General features: G+C 37.5%; 1 protein-coding gene across 7 annotated transcripts in view; it reads left to right on the top strand.

Annotated features, from left to right (window-relative positions):
• Positions 1-23,002, top strand: part of DNM1L (dynamin 1 like) — a 66,799-nt gene that overhangs the window by 22,246 nt on the left and 21,551 nt on the right. For 4 of the 7 annotated variants that reach the window (XM_017886173.1, XM_017886606.1, XM_017886458.1 and 1 more), the window contains exons 2-9: positions 1,663-1,810; positions 7,520-7,566; positions 8,268-8,339; positions 11,041-11,127; positions 13,326-13,488; positions 17,313-17,433; positions 19,114-19,245; positions 20,878-21,084. In XM_017886173.1, the coding sequence (XP_017741662.1) occupies positions 1,663-1,810; positions 7,520-7,566; positions 8,268-8,339; positions 11,041-11,127; positions 13,326-13,488; positions 17,313-17,433; positions 19,114-19,245; positions 20,878-21,084 (977 nt within the window). Of the gene's footprint in view, positions 1-1,662; positions 1,811-5,985; positions 6,025-7,519; positions 7,567-8,267; positions 8,340-11,040; positions 11,128-13,325; positions 13,489-17,312; positions 17,434-19,113; positions 19,246-20,877; positions 21,085-23,002 lie in introns of all 7 variants that reach the window. The other 3 variants (XM_017886331.1, XM_017886246.1, XM_017886537.1) reach the window with 1 other exon arrangement.

Below are 23,002 nucleotides of genomic sequence, written 5' to 3'. Positions count from 1 at the left end.
GGTTGCAGAGAGCCCAGATCGTGCCACTGCATTCCAGCAGCCTGGGCGACAGAGGAAGACTCCATCTCAAAAAAAAAAAAAAGCAATGATGCTTAATACTGATGGGGCTGTAGCAAATTGAACAAAGTGGTAACTGTTGGAAATACAGCTTGATGCCATCTTCTTTGCAATCTGGCAGTATCTATGAATGCTTAAAATCTGTATGCTTGTTAATCACAGCAATTTAACTTAAATGAACTAAATCTAGTGAGGTAATAGGATAAGTGACTAAGGTTATATGTATAAGCACATTTATTGCAGCATTGTTAATAACAGCAAAAACCATCTAAATGCTCATCAGTTCGGGTTTGGTTTTACACATAGTAGAATACTGTTTTAACTATTACTTTTTTTTGAGAAGGAGTCTCACTCTGTGCCCAGGCTGGAGTGTGGTGGCGTGACCTCGGCTCACTGCAACCTCTACCTCCCGGGTTCAAGCTATTCTCCTGCCTCAGCCTCCCGAGTAGCTGGGATTATAGGCACGTGCCACCATGCCCAGCTAATTTTTGTATTTTTAGTAGAGACAGGGTTTTGCCATGTTCGCCAGTCTGGTCTCGAACTCCTGACCTCAGGTGATCTGCCTGCCTCAGCCTCCCAAAGTGCTGGGATTAATACAGAAGTAGTTAATGTATTGATATGGAACAATATCCCTGATTATTACATTAAAAATAAAAGCAGGTTAGGCCAGGAGCAGTGGTTCATGCCTGTAATCCCAGCACTTGGGAGACTGAGGTGGGAGGATTGCTTGAACCCAGGAGTTTGAGACAAGCCTGGGCAACATGGCAAAGCCCCACCTTTACAAAATACAAAAATTAGAAAGGTATAGTAGTGCGTGCCTGTAGTCTCAGCTACTGGGAAGGCTGATGTGGGAGGATCACCGTATCCTGGGGAGGTCAAGGCTGCAATGAGCTGTGATCGCACCACTGCACTCTAGCCTGGGTAATAGAGTGACACATTGTAATAATATTAATAAAAATAGAAGGTTAGAGAAAAAGATATGCATTACTGCCCCATTAGTAAAATAACTACATATTATAGGCATAATATTATATATACCAATATTATGTAGGTTTTGAAACCTGGTTGGTGGAGTATCAAAACAGGTGGGAAAATTATGGGAAAACAGGGCTTTTATTTTCTGGTTTTGGCTTAAAAACAAATAGATCATGTAATAGGAAATAAAATTATCTTTCCTTTAAAAAGTCTGTGACCGGGTGTGGTGGCTCATGCCTGTAATCCCAGCACTTTGGGAGGCTGAGGCAGGCGGATCACCTGAGGTCGGGAGTTCAAGACCAGCCTGACCAACATGGAGAAACCCCGTCTCGACTAAAAATATGAAAAGTTAGCCAGGCTTGGTGGCACGTGCCTGTAATCCCAGCTACTTGGGAGGCTGAGGCAGGAGAATAGCTTGAATCCGGGAGGCGGAGGTTGCGGTGAGCTGAGATCGTGGCCATTGCACTCCAGCCTGGGCAACAAGAGTGAAACTCCATCTCAAAAAAAAAAAAAAAAAAAGTCTCTGCACTAATTAAAACAATTCTGTATGCTGGTTTGTTAATATAGTTTATTGAATTAACAAAAAAATGTGTTAAACTCATTTTGCTCTTGCATATATTCTGTTTTCAGAGCAGCGGAAAGAGCTCAGTGCTAGAAAGCCTGGTGGGGAGGGACCTGCTTCCCAGAGGTACTGGAATTGTCACTCGGAGACCTCTCATTCTACAACTCGTCCATGTTTCACAAGAAGATAAACGAAAAACAACAGGAGAAGAAAATGGTAAATTTCAGATTTGAGATAAGAATTATTTTACAGCTCTTCATTTTTGATCTGTTCTTAAAAAGATATGAATTGATTAGACAATTAGAACTTAGTGGCTGTAGCATAAACAGAAGTCCTGTGAGAAGTAGTATGCATCTTTCTTAATGTAAAGAAAGAGTAGTTTTTGTTTTGTTTTGTTTTGTTTTTGAGATGGGAGTCTCACTCTGTCACCCAGGCTGAAGTGCAGTGGTGCGATATTGGCTCACTGCAGCCTCCACCTCCTGGGCTCAAGCCATTCTCCTGCCTCAGCCTGCCAAGTAGCTGGGATTACAGGTGCCCACCGCCACGCCCAGCTAATTTTTGTATTTTTAGTAGAGACAGGGTTTCACTTTGTTGGCCAGGCTGGTCTCGAACTCCTGACCTCAAGCCATCTGCCCGCCTTGGCCTCCCAAAGTGCGGATCATGAGATCAGAAGTTCAAGACCAGCCTGGCCAATATGGTGAAACCCTGTCTCTGCTAAAAATACAAAAATTAGCCAGATTTGGTGGCACGCGCCTGTAGTTACAGCTACTCAGGAGGCTGAGGCAGAAGAATTACTTGAATCCAGGAGGCAGAGGTTGCAGTGAGCTGAGATTGCACCACTGCACTCCAGCCTAGACGACAGAGTGAGACTCAGTCTCAAAAAAAAAGAAGAAGAAAATAAGCATTGTCCTTTATAACCGTTCTTTTTTGATTAAATTGAAAATATGTTAGGGAATACTGTCTGTTTCTATCAGCAGATTTTAAGTTGCTTATCAAATATGCATCCTGTGGTAATTATATTAGTGAGGTTTGAAATGTTGAATGAGAGTAATGTATTTAATCTTCCTATTTAGTTCAGTATTTGGCTCAGACTTTATTTATAGAACTCTGTAACATAGCTCTAATTATTAAATTACTTTTGCAGCAGAGTACCATATCTGTTACTTATCTGCAGAGATCTGTTTTCAATGCAGTTTTATTCTACTTCTTATTCTGATTTAAGATGGGACGATAGTATTGACAAAATTGAACTTATTTTAATTTCTGTGTCTGATTTTTTTCATTTACTGTGGGAGCTGTTGGTGGTGATGACTTGAATTTTTTTTTTTTAATGGGGAAAGAAAACTTCATGAGCATCTGCTATGACTCTAGAATGTTAGTCACTGAAGCAAGTTAGTGTAGTTGTAGATGTTACAAGTAATATTTTTAGATAGATTGCCAGTGGATATATGGGAGCCTTTTAATTACATTAGGTAGCTTCTGGGTATGTTATTCATCACTTTGCATTTCTCTAATACTTACTGAAGTTCTGAACCTTGAATGTAATCATTTTGGATTAATCTAGCGTTCACCTTCAAATGTATAGAATAACACTTCTAGAATTTCATCCCCACTAACTGATTTCATCAAATTTACCAAACACCTGAAACTAAGACCTTAAGAAAGTATATATTAGGTCTGTCTCTTTTTTTTTTTTTTAACTTTCATTTTCTTCTGTCACCTTGAGAGGGCCCATGATATCCTGTCTCTCAGAAACTATTTGAATTTTGGGCAGTGTTTCCTTAGATAAAATTGTGCTTGTTAGAAAAGGGTGTACATTTCAGCTATAGAAGTGTCAGCTCCTTGGTATCTCTTTGTTTTTATGTCCACTATGTTTTGTTGATGTCTCCTCTTAGTGGTTGGTCAGTAAATCTGCCTGCCTATTGTTTTTTTCCAAGCTTAGTGCTGATTTTGTATATACATTTGCCTAAAATGGCAACTCAACTACCCCAAACACAATATAGATTATATAAATTTGAGTACTAGATTTCACATGTTTTATTCTAGGATAGACAGTTCCTTAGTTTTTCATCAGAGCTTCTTTATCCTTGGAATAAACAATTCTAGCATATCATAAATCATTCTAACCCAGAGAAAATTAGAAACCGTGAAGCAGATAAACAATATAGTTAGCTAGAAGAGTGTGAACTACCTGACAGCCTGATAATAAGAGAGGAGAAAGGGAGGAAAACATTAACTTTCCAAAAAAAAAGAAGGAATCAGTTACTAACATTTTGTGTAGGGATTTTAGCCAGTGAAGGCTTAGATACATGACAAAGACCTAGGTTACCAATAATAGATTGAGTAGTACATTCTAAGATGACATGGAGAAGTATAATCCATTTTAGATGTAGCTCCACTGAAACTGGCTAAAGTAAAACATTTTAGTGTTTAATATGTATAATTCAACTATCAGGAAATTTATTTAGCATAGGATTCTTCATTCTGTCAACTGTGGGATAACTGAGGTGTCAACATGTACATTTGTGGTCATCTCAGCTTGCCCCCTACTTCTGCCAATGTGAAAGAATTTTCTGTTAAATTTTTATTAAAAACAGTACTAAACTATGTTTTAGAGTGGAGTGGTGGGTGGTTCAGTTTGAACAGAACTCCACAGTTATCTTTCATATATTTGTAAGAAATAAGTCAGGCTTTCCTCAGCTTTCCTTTGAGACAAAATCCAAAAGTAGCATGCTGATTAAAGGCCAAAATTGTGCTATATATGATACTTCTGAACAGTGTCAGTAGAAATTGGAAAAAAAAATGTGAAAAAAAAAAAGAATTTATTTTGGGGAGAAAAGTTGTTGAACTAAAGCAAAAGCTTTTTTGTTTTCTTTTTAAAAAATGCAAACATAGGCTGGGCATGGTGGCTCATGCCTGTAACCCTAGCACTTTGGGAGGCCGATGCGGGTGGATCACCTGAGGTCAGGAGTTTGAGACCAGCTTCGCCAACATGGTGAAACGTCATCTCTACTAAAAATACAAAAATAAGCTGGGCGTGGTGGCGGGTGCCTGTAATCCCAGCTAATCGGGAGGCTGAGGCAGGAGAATCACTTGAACCCAGGAGGTGGAAGTTGCAGTGAGCCGAGATCGTGCCATTGCACTCCAGCCTGGGCAACACAGCAAGACTCCGTCTCAAAAAAAAAAAAAAAAAAAAAAAAAAACATACCTGTTTCATAGAATAATGCTTAAGATCTTGGTATAATTTGAATTATTACCCCTATTTCTTTAAGTAACCTATTTGTAAAAGCAATCAGTTGCCCCCTCAAAAAAGCAGTAAAATTATACATCAGAATTAAAGGAAAGAGATAGGATTAATTTTTCTGCATAAGGTGCAATGATACACGTAGTAGTCTCCCTTTGGATTGAGTCCATGAAGGTGAAGAGTTAACTTTCTGCAGTGTTCTATTAAATCCAATATATGTTTCAAGTAAAATACCCTTATACAGTCCAGTCTTAGCCAATGGGGCAAATACTTGCATATACTTAACTAACTTTTAAGGTTTTGAAAGATGTATTTAGTATATTTTGTAGATTTTTTAAAATCAGGCAATTTATCTTTTCCCATAGTAGGTTATCAGATATCTCAGGCAAAATGTGTTTTTTTTTTGTTTTTTTTTTTTGAGGCAGAGTCTTGCTGTGTTGCCCAGGCTGGTATGCAGTGGCGCAGTGATCTTGGCTCGCTGAAACGTCCTGGGTTCAAGCAATTCTCCTGCCTCAGCCTCCCGAGTAGCTGGGCTTATAGGCGTGTGTCACTAGGCCCAGCTAATTTTTGTCTTTTTAGTAAAGATGGTGTTTTGCCATGTTGGCCAGGCTGGTCTCCAGCTTCTGATCTCAGGTGATCCGTCTGCCTTGGCATCTCAAAGTGCTGGGATTACAGGTGTGAGCCCCACACCCGTCCCAAATATTTGAATAGTGGATTGATTGTGCTTCATTTGTGTCAGAATTAGAAACAGTGGTGACATAACTTTTTTATTATTAATTTTAAAATTTAATTTTATTTTTTAGACTAGTCAAGTGCAGTAGTGAGAAGGGGGGAAAAGTAGAACAAGGAGTTCCATCTGTAACTGACTGAACAATCAATTGAGATAACTACCTTCAGACAAGGCAGATATAGCTAATTATATTGGAAAGGTTGTTTCCTAAAAAAGTTATGGCAAGCAATATGCTTTGTTTCTGTGACTTAAAAATATTATATACGTCCCTCTAATTCTAGTTGTAAATTTCGAATGATTGAATGCTATGTGCATTTGAAATGTGATCAGGTTTCTGCACATTTGAATTTTTAATAAGGTTTAAAATTTTAGGGATAAGCACTAAACTTATTCTGTGCTGTTTCTCTTTAACTACAGACCCTGCTACATGGAAAAACTCAAGACACCTTTCTAAAGGTTTCCTTTATCCATTTGCTTTTGACCCTTTTTTTCTCTTATGCCTGCATGTGTGCTTATGTACTATTACAGGCTGTGTGCTTTTTTTTTTCTTCCATTTTTATTTGCCCATCCACATTGATTGCAGGTTTTAGTGGTTCTTGTTATTTTTTTGGCATTGCATCAAAATGCAAGCTTTTTTGGTGGTGAATGTAATTTATTTTATTTTTATTTTTGAAGACGTGCTTGTGAAGTCAGGCCTTTTTAAATATAATAAGATAAAGTAGAAACAGCTCTTTGGTATGTAGTACTTGCATTTTGTGAGTTCTGTTCACCTAGATTACTCCAGTCCTCCAATGAGACTTCTTGGAAGAAGGTACTAAGCTACGAGTAGGTGAGCATTTTATCTGCAAAAAGGATCCAGTTTTATTTACCTTTATCCCACCAAAGCATTGACTCACTCTTCTATTTATTTGAATATCTTACAATCATTTTTATTTAGACTTCAGGTGGCTGATATGCATTATTCAATAAACTTATTAAGATATTTTAACCTTCTGTAAATTTGACAAAAGCAAAACAGCTGTGTTTGGAGGAGATTAAAGTTAGATTATCTTTACGCAATTAAACAGTTCTAGTTTCTCTAGGAAAAACAGAATGTATCTTGCTCTTCAAGTTTTAGACTACTTCACACAGTGCAACAGTGAATCTATTTTCCTCTTTCAGCAAGTACAAAAGGAACAGACCTATGACTGCAAACTAATGGAGAGTGGCAACTCCTTACGCTGCATATACCAGGGTTCTTGTTTTTTCTTTTCTTCCATTTTATTTCTTTCCTGCCTCCAGTTCCAAGGGAAAAGTCTTGACCCTGGGGGAAAATCACCTTGAAAGTGTGTGTAAATTACAAAGCAGCTAGCTCTATAATAATGAGAGAGCTCTTTAAAGGAACAGCAAATTGTGACTCTACAGGTAACCAACAGGAAACCAAATTTTTAAAAAGAACTGAAGAATTAGCTGTTTCATTGACACATTGTAAAATTTTTCCTTGAGTCATATGTGTAAATCTGTTACATACGTTTTTTGCACTACTCAGTGGGATTCTTAATTTTTCTTCTTAGCCACTAACTTTACTTTCGTCAGAAAACTGCTTTTATATGTAAGATGCTTAAAACTAAAGAATATCCCTTTTACTGTAATATAACTACACAAAAAAAATAAAGAGAAATAAACAATTTTATTTGCAAAATCTAGATTTCAGCTGGTGGGAAGACATGTGAGCAGCTCTGCCTGAAGTTGGTCATGTTTTTGAAATACACCATACAATTTTTAAAATATAATTTAGCAGAAAATACAATTTTAGAAAAATATAATTTAGCAGACTTTAAAATACTTGTTAACTTGTACTAAATGGCAGAATTAAATACAAGTTAACAAGTGTTTTATTATGTTGCCTTTTTGAATTCCTAAAGATAAAAGTAGTTTCCATAGTTTCTAATAAATGAGTTTTCTTTTCCAGGGGTGGAAGCAGAAGAATGGGGTAAATTTCTTCACACCAAAAATAAGGTAATCACACGTGTATAATGAAATAATGTTGAAAATAATATTTTGTATGAATACTTGATAATTTAGTTTCTAATCATTGGCAATTAAGTTATTTTGAAGTAACTATTCCTTATCAAATAAATCTTAGTAACGTTTCCAACCACAGTTTATTGGAAAACACTTTAAATTGAGGCTGATTTTCTCTGTGATTTGGTGATTCTTAATTGTTGTGGGATCAGGAAGCTTTGAAAAGTTCATAATGGCCAGGCATAGCGGCTCATGCAAGTAATTCCAGTATTCAGGGAGGCTAAAATGGGTGGATCACTTGAGCCCAGGAGTTCGAGTCCAGCCTGGGCAATATAGGGAGATCTTGTCTCTGTAAAAACTAAAAAAATTAGCCCCGCATGGTGGCATGCACCTGTAGTCCTAGCTACTTGGAAGGCTGAGGCAGGAGGATGGCTTGAGGATGTAAGGTTGAGGCTGCAGTGAGCTGTGATTGTGCCAGAGTCAGACCCTGTCTCAAAAAAAAAAAAAAAGCCAAACAAAAAAAACTCATAAAAAACTATGAATCCTTAGCTCAGAAAATGGTATGTATACATTAGAATTTATTTATTCTCTGAAACAAATACATAGACATCCTTGAAGTATATGGACTTCCCCTCCAACTTAAGAACTTTTGATCTTATTTTGAATATTATGCTTTTTTATTTCGAAAATTTTAGCTTTACACGGATTTTGATGAAATTCGACAAGAAATTGAAAATGAAACAGAAAGAATTTCAGGAAATAATAAGGTAGGCATCTTTTTAGAGCTAGAAGGCACAAGCATCAATAAATATATAATTGAGGTATTCTGTACATAATATGTGAAGGGCATTGTAAATTCATACTCTTGATCTTAACCAAAAGGCCGAGAAGCGATGGATATTGAAAATTCATAATGGACTTTGAAACAAATGGAGTATTTTCACAAATATATAGAACTTTGCTTAAAATCCCTTTTCTTTCTTAAAGCTTTCATATAAATCAGGTATTTTATTTAGGTGTTTATTCTTGTTCCTGTCATGTACATACCACATTATTATATAATTCTACTTAATATTGCTACAATAAGTTATCTTTTTCTGATGGATTGATTGTACTCCAACTCAGGAAGCATTGTATCACTTATATATATCTTTTGAGGAGTTCTTTTTCTTGCCTGTGTATGGCTAGATTTGCTTATGAAAGCAAAGAGAGACACATTGGGATTTTTTTTTTTTTTTTAGTGAAAATGAAAAGTAATACATTAGCAACTGGTTATTTTCTTATTTTCTGAGATTGTGAGAATGTAAAGTAAGTTAGGTATCTAAGATACTGTTAATCTCGACACTAGGTACTGTCACTGCCTTGCCTGAATCCTGCTGTCTTCTGTCTTCTCTCTTTTTTATTCCTATTATTTTCTCTTTACATTTTACATATATCTCTTTAAATTTTTATTTCCCTTCCTTTTTGTTCTTAGCTCCATTCTTACATTATCCAGAGGCACATTTAATCTCACAAGTGGGCCCTAGCCTAGTACTAACATTCAACAAATATTGAACCCTTGTATCTGCCAGTTACTGTGCTAAAAGATTATTTCCTGACAGAAAGGCATTTTTAGAGTCATGTTAACTCTTTATGACTGTTCAAAGTATTTGTTGCTGTTATACAGTGACTGACTGAGCTTTGTCCATTATTGAACTCTAGGCTGGTTACCTTTGAGTTACTGCTACTGCTGCCATACTTCCCTGAATTTCTAGAAACCATGTTGTGTAGAAGGGGTTGAAAAAGTGGCCAGAAACTAGATTAGCTTGTCGTCATTCCTCCAATTATATCAGGGATATTTTTGGCTTTTGGAATGTTATTGATCATAACATCGGTCTGAATTATCTCTCCTACAGTCCCCATTTACTTACTGAACTCAGCAATTGGTGGTAATTTTACACAGTACCAGAATTTAGAGTGTTGTGGTGATTAAAAAATGTTTTTAGTTAACTAAACTGAATGTCATTAAAGATTGAGTCTATATACCTACAAGATGTTTAATTTATGGTGAGGATATAATTTACTTACCTAGCAGCTTTTCATCCACAGTGTCTAAAAGATGAAAAGTCCCCCAACCCCAAATCTATGAAACATCTCTTCTTTCCCAAATCACGTATGTAATGAAGTAAATGATACTTTGATCTTATATAATTTTTATGTCAAAATATGTAAATGACTGCATATGCCTAACATAAAGCCCTGAAGGATTTAAAATGTCTATGAGATTGGAGTTGTAAAGGCATTGGGCAAAGCTTTGTATTGGACATGATAGGGGAATGCCATGGCAATAAAGATCCTGAGAAATATACAACCTAAATAGGTATGCCAGGTATTGACATCTGTTGGCTTTGGAACACTGGAGTATTTAAAATGAAAAAGTAGCACAGAGTAATCTAAAATAGCAAATATAATTGTACAGGGAACATGGAGTAAAGGATATTAAAAACTTGCTGGCAAATTAGAATTTTCAGTAGGTTAATGAGAGAAAACGTAAGGTGGATAAACAGATGATAAGAGGATATATTAAAGGGTAAAGAAGGGCATGTACAAAGATGGGGTATAAACATCTCATAAGTGTCTTTTTACATATAGTTGATTCAATCCTAAAACTTGCAGAGGGCCAGTGGTGAAGAGAAAGGAGCCTACACAGTAATCTTAGTCTACAGGAGAGAAAATACATGTATCTCTCACTATCCAAATTCTTACTAGACATTAAAAATTTAGATAAACTTCTTGAGGAATCTCTTACCATACACATTCTTGCCACTTGATATTCAAAGATCAGGAACCAAGCTGATTTGGACAACTTGTTATCTTTGCCTTACCTTCTGAACTTGGAGCCTTATAAATTTGGATAGTGAGGAATACATTATTCTTTTTTTCAGTGCTAAATCTATTAAACATGTTTAAGGAATGGTATATGCCAGCCTGGGCAACATTGTAATGCCCTGTCTCTACAAAAAATTTTTTAAAAATTACCTGGGCATGGTGGTACACACCTTGTAGTCCCAGCTACTCAAGAGGCTAAGGCAAGAGGATTGCTTGAGCCCAGGATTTTGAGGCTGCAGTGCGCCATGATTACACCACTGCACTCCAGCCTGGGTAACAGAGTGAGAACTTGTCTCAAAAAAAAAAGGGAAAGGTGTATGTTTATAATCAAGAGAAAAGAATGTAAAATAATACATGGTATATAATACATGTGTATATAATATGATACAGGGATGGAGGTAGGATTATAACCTGTTAATATGGCTGGCCACCTAACTTCCCATGTGTTTCATCAGGTTTTGATTGTTAAAAAAAGTTTTTGGGATCATTACTTAATTCATTTTTAAAAGCATTAATGTCTATGTACTTGAAGTTTATTACTTCATAGTTCATTGAAATTTTAATGTGATTTTTATATAATATTTTAAAATTTATTTCTAGGGAGTAAGCCCTGAACCAATTCATCTTAAGATTTTTTCACCCAATGTTGTCAATTTGACACTTGTGGATTTGCCAGGAATGACCAAGGTAAGGAAGGAATAGTTGTAGATTTGGTCAGGTTGTTTTCACTTCCTTGACATCCCATATGAGAATAATCAGCTTCTTTTTGCAATCACTTTGATCTGTTAGCAGCATTTGATAACATTGAGCCCTCCTTTCTCCTTGAAACACTTTCTTTACTTGGCTTCCAGGATACCACACTCTACAGGTTTATCTCCAGTCTCACTGGCCACTCCTTTTCAGTCTCTTTTGCTGTTTCTTCTCATCTCCCCAATGTCTAAACAGTAAGTGCCCCAGAGCGCAGTTTGTGGACCTCTTGTTTTCTCTAGGTACACTTTCCCCTTGATGATTTCATCAGATTTTATGGCTTTAACTACATAAGGCTCTGTATATTGATGGCATTCAAATATCTCCAGACTTGTGTATCTAGTTGCTATTCAACATATATAATTAAATGTCTAATAGACATTTCAAACTCTAATACTGAATTCCTGACCTGTTCCTCAACTAGATTTGGTCCTTCTGTAGTCTTCCCTCATTGCAATAAATGGCAACTCATCCCATTTATTGGCAACTCATTAACAAGCTGAGTTGATTTTTAATTATTAGTTCCTTGCCGATCTCTGTTTGGTGTGGTGGCTTATCCTGTAATCCCAGCACTTTGGGAGATCAAGGTGGGAGGAATTCTTTTGAGCCCAGGAGTTCGAGACCAGCCTGGGCAACATAGAGAGACCATGTCTCTACAAAAAGTACAAAATTAGTCGGGCAGGGTGGTGCATGCATGTAGTCCCAGCTGAGGCAAGAGGATTGCTTGAGCCCAGGAATTTGAGGCTACAGTGAGCTATGATTGCATCACTGCACTCTATCCTGGCCAACAGAGTGAGACCCTGTCTCTAAATAAATAAATAAATAAATAAATAAATAAATAAATAGATGGCAACTCCATTCTGCCAATTGCTTAGTCAGAGTTTGTAGTCATCCTTGACACAAATTTATCCCACATCCCACTTCCTGCCAGCAAATCCTCTTGGCTCTTCCTACCTTTATAGTATATCCAGAACTCAATCGTGTTTTATAAATTTATAGCTACTATCCTAATCTAGCCACTATCATGCCACCTAGATTACTGCACAATAATAAATAATAGGTATTCCTCATGATCTCATCTTAGTAGACAGTGATACTATTAAAGTGAAAATTCGATTGTGTCATCCCTTGGCTCAAAACCTCTCCAGTTGCTTGTCATTCCTTGACTTAAAACTCTTCCCATTTCACTCAGAGTAAAAGCCCAAGTTTTTACAGAGATCTAAAGTATCTACTTGGTACGTCCCTATTCTTCTGCTAATTCCTCTTGCTTCAGCCTCCTGCCCTCACTGTTCACTCTCTTTGGACTGTTTTTCCCCCACATATCTGTATGTACCTCTCCCTTATTGGCTTAATTTCTGCTCATTCTCTTGTCAGTTGTCTCAGTGAAGTTTCCCTGTTTACTGTATTTAAAAACATAATCCAATTTAAAACATTAAAATCATAATCCTAATGGCCAGGTGCAATGGCTTATGCTTGTAGTTCTAGCACTTTGGGAGGCTGAGGCAGGAGGATCATTTGAGCCCAGGAGTTCAAAGATACAGTGAGCTATGATTGCACCATTGCACTCCAGCCTTGGTGATAGAGTGAGACCCTGTCTCAAAAAAAAAAAAAATCATAATCTTCTCTAATCATTCCCTAGCCTGCTGTTCTGCCTTATTTTTCCACAGCCCTTACCACCATCTGGATACTATATATATGTTTTTGTTTATCATATGCCTGTTATTACTAAAAAAATAAGTTCTATGAAGACAGGAAGTTTGGTCTTTTTAAAATTCGCTACTGTAACATAATGACCTGATATCACGTTCAGAAAAGAGCCTGAAATAGAGTAGGCTGCCAGTAAACACTTGATAATTGAATGAATGAATGAATGAATGAATTTGTATCTAGCCAATCCACACTGACCAATTCTTAACATGGGATTGTATTAAATTAACTTTTGATATTTGCAAGAGTTACAGTTTGAGACTCGACACATTACCAGAATCATAAATACCATTGTAGTATATTACTAATGTCTTTATTTTTATTTTAACTATTTGTAAATGGATATACCTATATTCTGTGGATTAAATGTGGGTAAAAAAGCTGAGTTGATTTTTAACTATTAGTTCCTTGCTCATCTCTGTTTGGTTTAGGTACCTGTAGGTGATCAACCTAAGGATATTGAGCTTCAAATCAGAGAGCTCATTCTTCGGTTCATCAGTAACCCAAATTCCATTATCCTCGCTGTCACTGCTGCTAATACAGATATGGCAACATCAGAGGCACTTAAAATTTCAAGAGAGGTAGATCCAGATGGTAAGGACAGATGTTAATATTTAATGAGATGTTTATTTTACAATGGTAAATCTACCCTTGAGAAACGAATTTTCTCTTTAAAACAGTATCTCTAGTTGTTAATACAAATTTAAAAGATAATGCTTTCCTATTTTGTTTATAAAACTAGAAATTCTGATGGAAAATAAGGTTATTAAGTTGCTATACAGACTAGGCAAAAATATTTCACATCTTTATTTGTAATGGTTACCTAATAATTTTAAAATAATACAGTGGCTTTGCAAAAAGGATTTCTTGTTTTGCAACTTAGGTATTTGAATGGCTGGCTTTTCAGAGTAAATAACATAGCCAGATGTGGTCACATGTGCCTGTGGTCCCAGCTACTCAGAAGGCTGAGATGGGAGCGTTGTTTGAGGTCCGGAGTTCAAAGTCAGCCTGGGCAACATAGACTCTGTTAAAAAAAAAAACACAGTAGATAATCATTGTAGATTATTATAGTACAGTAGAGAATTACAGTATCTACATTCTGCAGAGGTAGAGAACATTTAGACATGCTCAAGGCAAAGGGGATTTTTAGAAATGAAGGTAAAATCCTTTCATGAAGCATTTTGACCCCAAGGATTAGTTCACATTGTGGGTCACTGATGCTTGACTAATGATGTAGTGCATATCTCGTAGCATGTATAAAATGCTGGCTTGTAAGATAGTGGTTACTATTGTTGCTAACAAATGTATGCATGGCCTCATATAGAAACCATTTTTTTCACCTTACTATTTAGAGGGTCTGAAGATTGTGTCGTGTTTTTCTTACCCTGCTTTGAAGAATAATTTCAAATAAAAATTTGATATGAAGTAGTGCTAAGACTGCCAATAAAAAATCCCATAAGCAGGGTCACTTTAACACATTTTTTTTTTTCTTTTGGATACAGAGTCTTGCTCTATCACCCAGGCTGGAGTGCAGTGGCGTGATCTTGGCTCTCTGCAAGCTGTCTCCCGGGTTCACGCCATTCTCCTACCTCAGCCTCCCGAGTAGCTGGGACTACAGGTGCCCGCCACCACGCCCAGCTAATTTTTTGTATTTTTAGTAGAGACAGGGTTTCACCATGTTAGCCAGGATGGTCTCAATCTCCTGACCTTGTGATCTGCCCGCCTCGGCCTCCCAAAGTGCTGGGATTACGGTGTGAGTCACTGCGCCTGGCCCCAAAATTTTATATTTCAAGTTTTTAAGAAACTTTTTTTTACTACTTGAGTAAATAATGTTCACTTCAGTTAAAGATAAACTTTATCAAAGAGTTTATTTACATTTTTTTTTTTATTCAAAGTAGGCTGGGCTCAGTGGCTCATGCCCTTAAATCCAGCACTTTGGGAGGCAAGGCTGGTGAATCACTTGAGCTCAGGAGTTCAAGACCAGCCTGGGCAGCAAAATGAGACCCCATCTCTATAAAAAATACAAAAAAACAAATTAGCTGGGTATGGTGGCACTGGCCTGTGGTCCTAGCTACTTGGGATGCTGAGGTGGGAGGATGGCTTGAGCCTGGAAGGCAGAGGTTGCAGTGAGCCAAGATCATGCTATTGCACTCTTGCCTGGGCTCAGAGCCAGACCTTTGTAAAAAAACAAACAAAAAAAAAACTGTTAAGCATTTTATATGTATTAACTCTATTTTAAACTGACCCTCGAGCCATAAATATTGTAATATGTTTAATCTAATCTTTTTTTTGTATTGGATGTAGGGTCTTACTCTGTTGCCCAGGCCTGGAGTGCAGTGGCACAATCATGCCTCACTGCAGCCTCGCACTCCTGTGCTCAAGCGATCTGCCCGCCTCAGTCTCCCAAAGTGTTAGGATTACAGGAGTGAGCCACTGCACCTGGCTTGATTACTAATCTTAATCTAGTAATACATCATAAGGAAATAATTGGCCCAGTATTATTTATAGTATAAAAATTTTGAAACAATACGACCAACAGTTGGAAGGATTAAGTAAATTATAATAGTAAAATATGAAATAATTAAAAAGGATGATTTTGCTGATTTGGAGCAATACAGAAAAATGCTTGTAGGCTGGGCGTGGTGGCTCACACTTGTAATCCCAGCACTTTGGGAGGCTGAGGTGAGTGGATCGCTTGAGGCCAGAAGTTCCAGAGCAACCTGGCCAGCATGGTGAAAACCCATCTCTATTAAAAATACAAAAATTAGCCGGGCATGGTGGTGCATGCCTGTAATCCCAGCTACTGGGGAGGCTGAGACATGAGAATCATTTGAACTCAGGAGGCGAAGGTTACAGTGAGCCGAGATTGTACCACTGCACAAAAAAAAAAACAAAAGAAAATGCTTATGACTAAAATTGTACACTACGCAGAGCAGTTGGAACTCATACATTGCTGGTGGGAGTGGTATAGTCATTTTGGGAAACAAGTCTGGCAGTTTCTTATAAAGTTAAATTAGCAGTCCCATTCCTAGGTGTTTAACCATGTTAAATGAGAACCAGTGTTCATATAAAAAACTATATACAAATGTCTACAGCATCTTTATTCATAATTTCCAAAAACTGGAAACAACTCACATATTTCTCAGATGGGGAGTGAAACTAAAGTATAGTACATTCCATACAATGGGACACTACTCCGCAATAAAAAGGAATGGACTATTAATATACAAGAACATGGATGAATCTCAAATGCATTATGCTAAATGAAAGAAGCCGGACTCAAAAGGTTATGTACTATCTGATTTCATTTATATAACATTCTAGAAAAGGCAAAACTAGGGATGGAAAATTGGTTTGATTGGTTAGCATAAGAAAATTTGGTGGGGGGCGGCAGTGTCTTGAGTTGGTTGTGAAATATCTCTTGGCATTTGTCAAAACTCTTAGAAGTGTACACCAAAAAGGAGTCAATATTTTTATTTTAATTTTTGTTTTTTGAGACAGGGTCTCATTCCATTGCCCAGGCTGGAGTGCAGTGGTGCAGTCGCGGCTCACTGCAGCCTTGGCCTCTTGGGCTCAGGTAGTTTCCACACCTCCGCCTCACCTGTAGCTAGGACTACCATACCCTGCTAAGTTTTCTATTTGTTGTAGAGACAGAGTTTCACCACTTTGCCCAGGCTGGTCTCGAACTCCTGGGCTCAAGCAATCTGTCCACCTTGGCCTTCCAAAGTGTTGGGATTATAGGCATGGGCCATATCTCCTGGATGTAAATTTTATATAGATTTTTTAAATGCTTACAAAATAGCCCTAAGAGTCAACAAAAAATTGCATGTGAAAAAAATCTATTTTTTATATATATACTATCTCTATCTCTATCTCTATCTCTATCTCTCTATCTCTATCTCTATCTCTATCTCTATCTCTATCTCTATCTTTGTGAGATGGAGTCTTGCTCTGTCATCCAGGCTGGAGTGCAATGGCACGCTCCCAGCTCACTGCAACCTTCGCCTCCCAGGTTCAAGCAATTCTCCTGCCTCAGCCTCCTGAGCAGCTGGGATTATAGGCGTCTGCCACTACGCCTGGCTAAGTTTTGTATTTTTAGTAGAGATGGGGTTTTACTATGTTAGTCAGGCTGGTCTCGAACTCCTGACCTCAGGTGATCTGCCCGCTTTGGCCTCCCAAACTGCTAGAATTACAGGCGTGAGCCACCACACCTGGCAAAAATGTTTTTAAAAATTGTACACAATGTTTAAAATTATTTTTTAAAAAGTACTGGTAAGAAAGGCATTATCAAAATGATGACCGAGGTAATACTAAGTGGGATTATAGATGAGGGTTTTCCTTTATTAATACTTAATAGTTTTATTTAATGGATCATTTTCTTTCTTTTCTTTGCCCTTTTCTCTTTTTGCATTTACCAGGTCGCAGAACCCTAGCTGTAATCACTAAACTTGATCTCATGGATGCGGGTACTGATGCCATGGATGTATTGATGGGAAGGGTTATTCCAGTCAAACTTGGAATAATTGGAGTAGTTAACAGGTTAGCAGTTAGAATGGGATAAGAATTGGTAGCATTCTCACTTCAGAGCAAGTCTGAATTTCTAAAATCTGTTTGAAATGTGATACTGTCCTATATTTTTTCTCCCTTTTACTATGATCTTGGTATTGCTAAAGAATCAATTGCCCTAAAGGCAGAAAAGAGATAGAAATTTTTTTTTTTTTTTTTGGAAACAGGGTGTCTCTCTGTTGCCTAGGCTGGAATGCAGTGGCGTGATTGTGGCTTATTGTAGCCTCGACCTCTGGGCTCAAGTGATCCTTCCACTTCAGCCTTTCAAGTAGCTGAGACTACCACCTGGCTAATTTTTAATTTTTTTTGTAGTGACAGGGTCTTGCCATGTTGCCCAGGCTTGTCTCGACTTCTTGGGCTCAAGCAATCCTCCAACCTTGGTTTCTCAGGTGCTAGGATTACAGGCATGAGCCACTATGCCTGCCCCCATAGAAATTTTTAATGGAAAATGTTTCTAAAGTAAGCAATACCACAAAATGGAAGAAATGTTGTAATAGCCAGGCTTTAAGAATTCTTGCCTATCATGTTAAGCTATGTATGAGGAGGTACTGGGTAAGGGAAAAATTACCTAATGTATACCCAATCGAGAAAGAGTTTAAGGTGGCAGGATTTTAATAGATTGGTTTAATCCCTAGCATTAGTGATTTTGTGTAATTGCCAGGATGTGACTTGGAGAAATTTTATTAAAGGTATCCTAATTATAAATAGTTGGTATTAAAAATTGGAAAAAGGAAACTATTATTGAGTGTCTAATTACGTTTTAGACACTCTACTGTGAGCAATTTGCAAATGGTATCTCTTGGAATCCTCACAGCATCCCCTGAGGTAGGTGTTGATGTCTATTTTATAATCAGAAACCTCAGGTTATACATTTAACCAAAAGTTACATGGGTAGTGAAAGAGCTGGATTCGGATGAATCTCTCTTTTAGTCCAAAGCCTTCATATGCTAGGAAACCCTGAAATTATCATGAAATCTGAGTTCTAGTCCCAGTTCTTCCATAAACTAGATACAATGTAGGTTTAAATGACACCTAATGTCTTTGGGTCTCAAGCCTTTAGAAAATGAAAATGTTTTTACTACCTGATATATAAGATCCATTCCAGTTGTCTGCTTCTATTTTAATGTCCTTCCATCCCATCCCTCCTGTCATTCTCCCATCCCCACTCCCAATTCCAACTGTCTCCTTTTTCAGGCAAGGAGGTGGCGCAACACTGTTCATTGTAGATGATTGTTCTTCAAATTAACTTAATTATTTTTGGGAGAAATTAGTTCCCTGTCCATGGATAAAATATACAGTTGACTAAGATACTCTTATATTTTTATACCTGTCTATACCTGTTACTTATTGTTTTTGTCTATAGTTAATGGCAATAATGAGGCCTACTCTATTTAGGCACTAGTTACTTATAATTCACTTAGTTCAAATCTTGGCTATGCCAGTTAGTGTGTGACCTTGGGTAAGTTAGTCTCTGTGAGCCTCAGTTCCTTGCTATACAATGGGGTAATAATACCTGTCACATACAATTATTGTGAGAATTAAATAAAACAGTCCCTGTCAGGTATTAGAGAATAATGGCTGGTGCTGTCATCATCTGAGGTAGGAAGAGGACAACCATTAAGCTGAATAGTTTTGTAATTTTTTCAACCTCAGGAGTCAGCTAGATATTAACAACAAGAAGAGTGTAACTGATTCAATCCGTGATGAGTATGCTTTTCTTCAAAAGAAATATCCATCTCTGGCCAATAGAAATGGAACAAAGTATCTTGCTAGGACTCTAAACAGGTAACTTTTTTACCTTTTGGAAATGAGATGTGTTTGTTTTTACCAGTAGGTGTCTGAGAGGATTCATTTTCAGTTCCTTACATTTTCATACTGTTCCTAACAGCTTCACTTATGGTTTCTTACATAGTAGGTTCCTGAAGAGTAGATGTCTCTATTTTTATTGGGGTGGTTGACATTACATCATCATGCAGTCTAGAATGAATGTTCAAGTGATTTTAAGATGTTTTAATTATGAAAATTTTGACAGTTAATTTAGTTTTGTGGATAGAACTAGAGATGACTTCATTTGCACTTTGCATTTCAGCAACTGCATTAAAATTTGTAATTTTCACATTATCTATTCTTAACTTAGAATGTCTTTTATTTACCAGGAAAGGGAGATGGAAAAACAAAGAAATAGAATGTCTTTTATTCCTATTCACTGTAGAAATAACTTAAGTTGTATACGTTGGATTCTGAATACCCATTGATGGTGGGGGACTAGAAGATGTTTCTAGATGATTTATAAATGACTGAAGTGGAAGCCATTTTCTCTTACTTTTATTTCCTAAAGACTGCTAGATTTGGATCTTAATAAGGTTGATTTTTACTTTGCTGGTTACTAATTGTAAATGACAAGTCAATGAAACCAAAATTATATAGGAAGAATTGATTGGCTTGCTTTCTCTGTGGTAATTGCAGTAATATGAAAATAATTTGCATTTTTTTCCTTTTATGATTTAGGAAAAACGAATACAAATTGTTTTTTTCCTATTTACACACAGTTAATCAGTATGGCACATAATGCTTCTGAGAGCAGATACATGGGGAGTTTTCCCCATACATCAAGCAAGGAATTCTCCAGGGGCTTGTAGCTGAATGTCCTTTAATTCAATGCTAACACTATTTACCTGGCGATAGCGTCAGCTCCCACAGTTTGAGGGTTCAGTCCCACAAGACTGCCCCCAAGTCAGATGCTAGTTGTAAGCACAGGTTGTAGCCTGTATTTCTGACTGATGGACTATAAGTCAGGGTACCCATGACTCCCGTTTCATGTTTGATTAATTTGTTAGAGTGGCTCACAGAGGTCAGGGAAACCCTACTTAACATATACCCACTTACTATAAAGCATAGTACAAAGGATATAGGTAAATAGCCAGATGAAGAGATGCACAGGGCTGGGCATGTGGGAAAGAATGTGGAGCTTCCGTGCCCTCTCTGGGCACACCACACTCCGGGAACCTTCATGTGTTCCACTCTCTGAAGACTCCATGAACTGTGTCCTTTTGAGTTTTTATGGAAACTTCATTGGCCACTGGTGATCAGCTCAACCTTTGGCCTCTCTCCCTTCTTCTGAGGCTGTTCTGGTGACCAGCTCCCATCCTGAAGCTATCTAGGGACTCCCAGCCACCAGTTATCTCATTAACATGCAAAGACACTCTAAACACTGTTATGCTTTTGGAGAGTCCAAGGATTTTAGGAGCTGATTGCCAGGAAATGAAGACAGAGACCAAATATATATTTCACAGTATATCACATTTGCCAGGACAAATTATTTGATAGGTTTTCCCCATTTTAAAAATTTGACTTCTTTAGGGCTTCAGAATACACAATTTTACTTTTAAATCTTTCCTTTCTAAAAACCTTTTTTAGGTTACTGATGCATCACATCAGAGATTGCTTACCAGAGTTGAAAACAAGAATAAATGTTCTAGCTGCTCAGTATCAGTCTCTTTTAAATAGCTACGGTGAACCCGTGGATGATAAAAGTGCTACTTTACTCCAGCTTATTACCAAATTTGCCACAGAATATTGTAACACGATTGAAGGAACTGCAAAATATATTGAAACTTCAGAGCTGTAAGTAAGAAATTTTTCTGTAGATTTGGTTACCTAGAGAGCTAGGTCACTTTTCCTTTTGTGAAGATGACTTCAGCTCAGATTATCTGAGATTTGTTATCTATAAAACAAAAATATAATTTTGTAGGGATAATAGGATGATGTCTGGTTGTGTGAAAATATGTTTTGTAAATGATGTAAAGCAAAGTAAAATTTTCATGTATTTGTAAAGCAATATTTTAATAAGAAAAGATATTTCTTAATTTAGCTTTTAAAGTGTTTGTTTCTTTAGTACACACAGTATAATTGCTCATAAAAAATTAGAAAATGCAGATAAGTAAAAATAAAACATAAAAACAAAATTACATGGTGGTGTGCACCCGTAGTCCCAGCTGCTCAGGCGGCTGAGGTAGGAGAATCCCTTGAGTTCAGGAGTTCAAGGCCAGCCTGGGCAACATATTGAGACTCCATCTCTCTCTCTCTCTCTCTTTTTAAAATTAAATCCAAATTTTATTAAGGATTTCAAGTTACATACTTCAAATTTCTAGAATGGAATGGAATAATTTTGGAACTGGAAAAATGGCATAAACACTGACATCCCTTGAAACTTCAATTTTATAAAGAAAATTCTTCGGCAAACCGCATCCCCATTATGTAACAAGACTAGGTATTATCTACACCTTGACTTTGGCAATAGCTATTTCCTAAAAGAATGAAAAAGATGATTTTGCTACCTCAGTTTGTTAAAAATGGGATTCCGGCCAGGCACAGTGGCTCATGCCTGTAATCCCAGCACTTTGGGAGGCTAAGGCGGGCGAATCACCTGACATCAGGAGTTCGAAACCAGCCTGGCTAACATGGTGAAACCCCATCTCTACTAAAAATACAAAAACTAGCCGGGCGTGGTCGCAGGCAGCTGTAATGCCAGCTACTTGGGAGATTGAGGCAGGAGAATCTCTTGAACCTCTGAGGCGGAGGTTGCAGTGAGCCGAGATGGTGCCACTGTACTCTGGCCTGGGCAACAGAGCAAGACTCTGTCTCAGAAAAAAAAGTGATTCTGTCTTTAAAGTTCAAAAAAAGCTGCATTTAGATGAACTATGGTTACCAAAAACAAACAAACAAACAAAAAACAGAGTGTCTAATCAAAGCAAAGGAAATCATTTTGAAAATAAAGAGAACAAAGCTGTTATAATTGGTTAAGGATTTCCAGTAGTAAGTTAAAATTTCAGGAGAGGAATGGATAGCACTACAGACAGTGTGTTCACTTCCAAGACCTTAACACTAACTTCTGAAAAAGGAAGTTTTCATCACCTCTAAAAATGAATTCAATGTAATTTTGTTAAGAGCAGGAAATCTAGACCTTCCTGTAATGACAATCCAATAGTCCACCCTCACCATCGTCAAAAGAAAGTTGCCTCAAAATTAACAGTAATTAGCCTGAGGTATTGTAAATGTGGCTCTACAGTCTGAAATTTAATGGCATCTTTTGTCAAAAATAGTCTTATTTCCACTTTAGTCTCATGACTACAATACTATAGTGCTCTCCCTGTAGTACTACAACGCAGTCATACAGAAAAAAATTCTTGGACCTTGTGAAATAGTGCATCCATCCACTTCTATAAAAATAGGAGCCACACTGACCGGGCGCGGTGGCTCACCCCTGTAATCCCAGCACTTTGGGAGGCCGAGGCAGGCGGATTACGAGGTTGAGAGATTGAGACCATCCTGGCGAACATGGTGAAACCCCGTCTCTACTAAAAATACAAAAATTAGCCGGGTGTGGTGGCGCATGCCTGTAATCCAAGCTACTCAGTAGTCTGAGGCAGGAGAATTGCTTGAACCCGGGAGTTGGAGGTTGCAGTGAGCTGAGATCGCACCACTGCACTCCAGCCTGGGCAACAGAGAGACACTCCATCTCCAAAAAAAAAAAAAATTTATA

This window comes from Rhinopithecus bieti, unplaced genomic scaffold (genome assembly GCF_001698545.2).
Source record: "Rhinopithecus bieti isolate Rb0 unplaced genomic scaffold, ASM169854v2 scaffold_72, whole genome shotgun sequence".
Classification (NCBI taxonomy): Eukaryota; Metazoa; Chordata; class Mammalia; order Primates; family Cercopithecidae; genus Rhinopithecus; species Rhinopithecus bieti.
The sequence above is the reverse complement of the archived record's forward strand: the minus strand, read 5'-3'. Positions and strand labels throughout refer to the sequence as shown.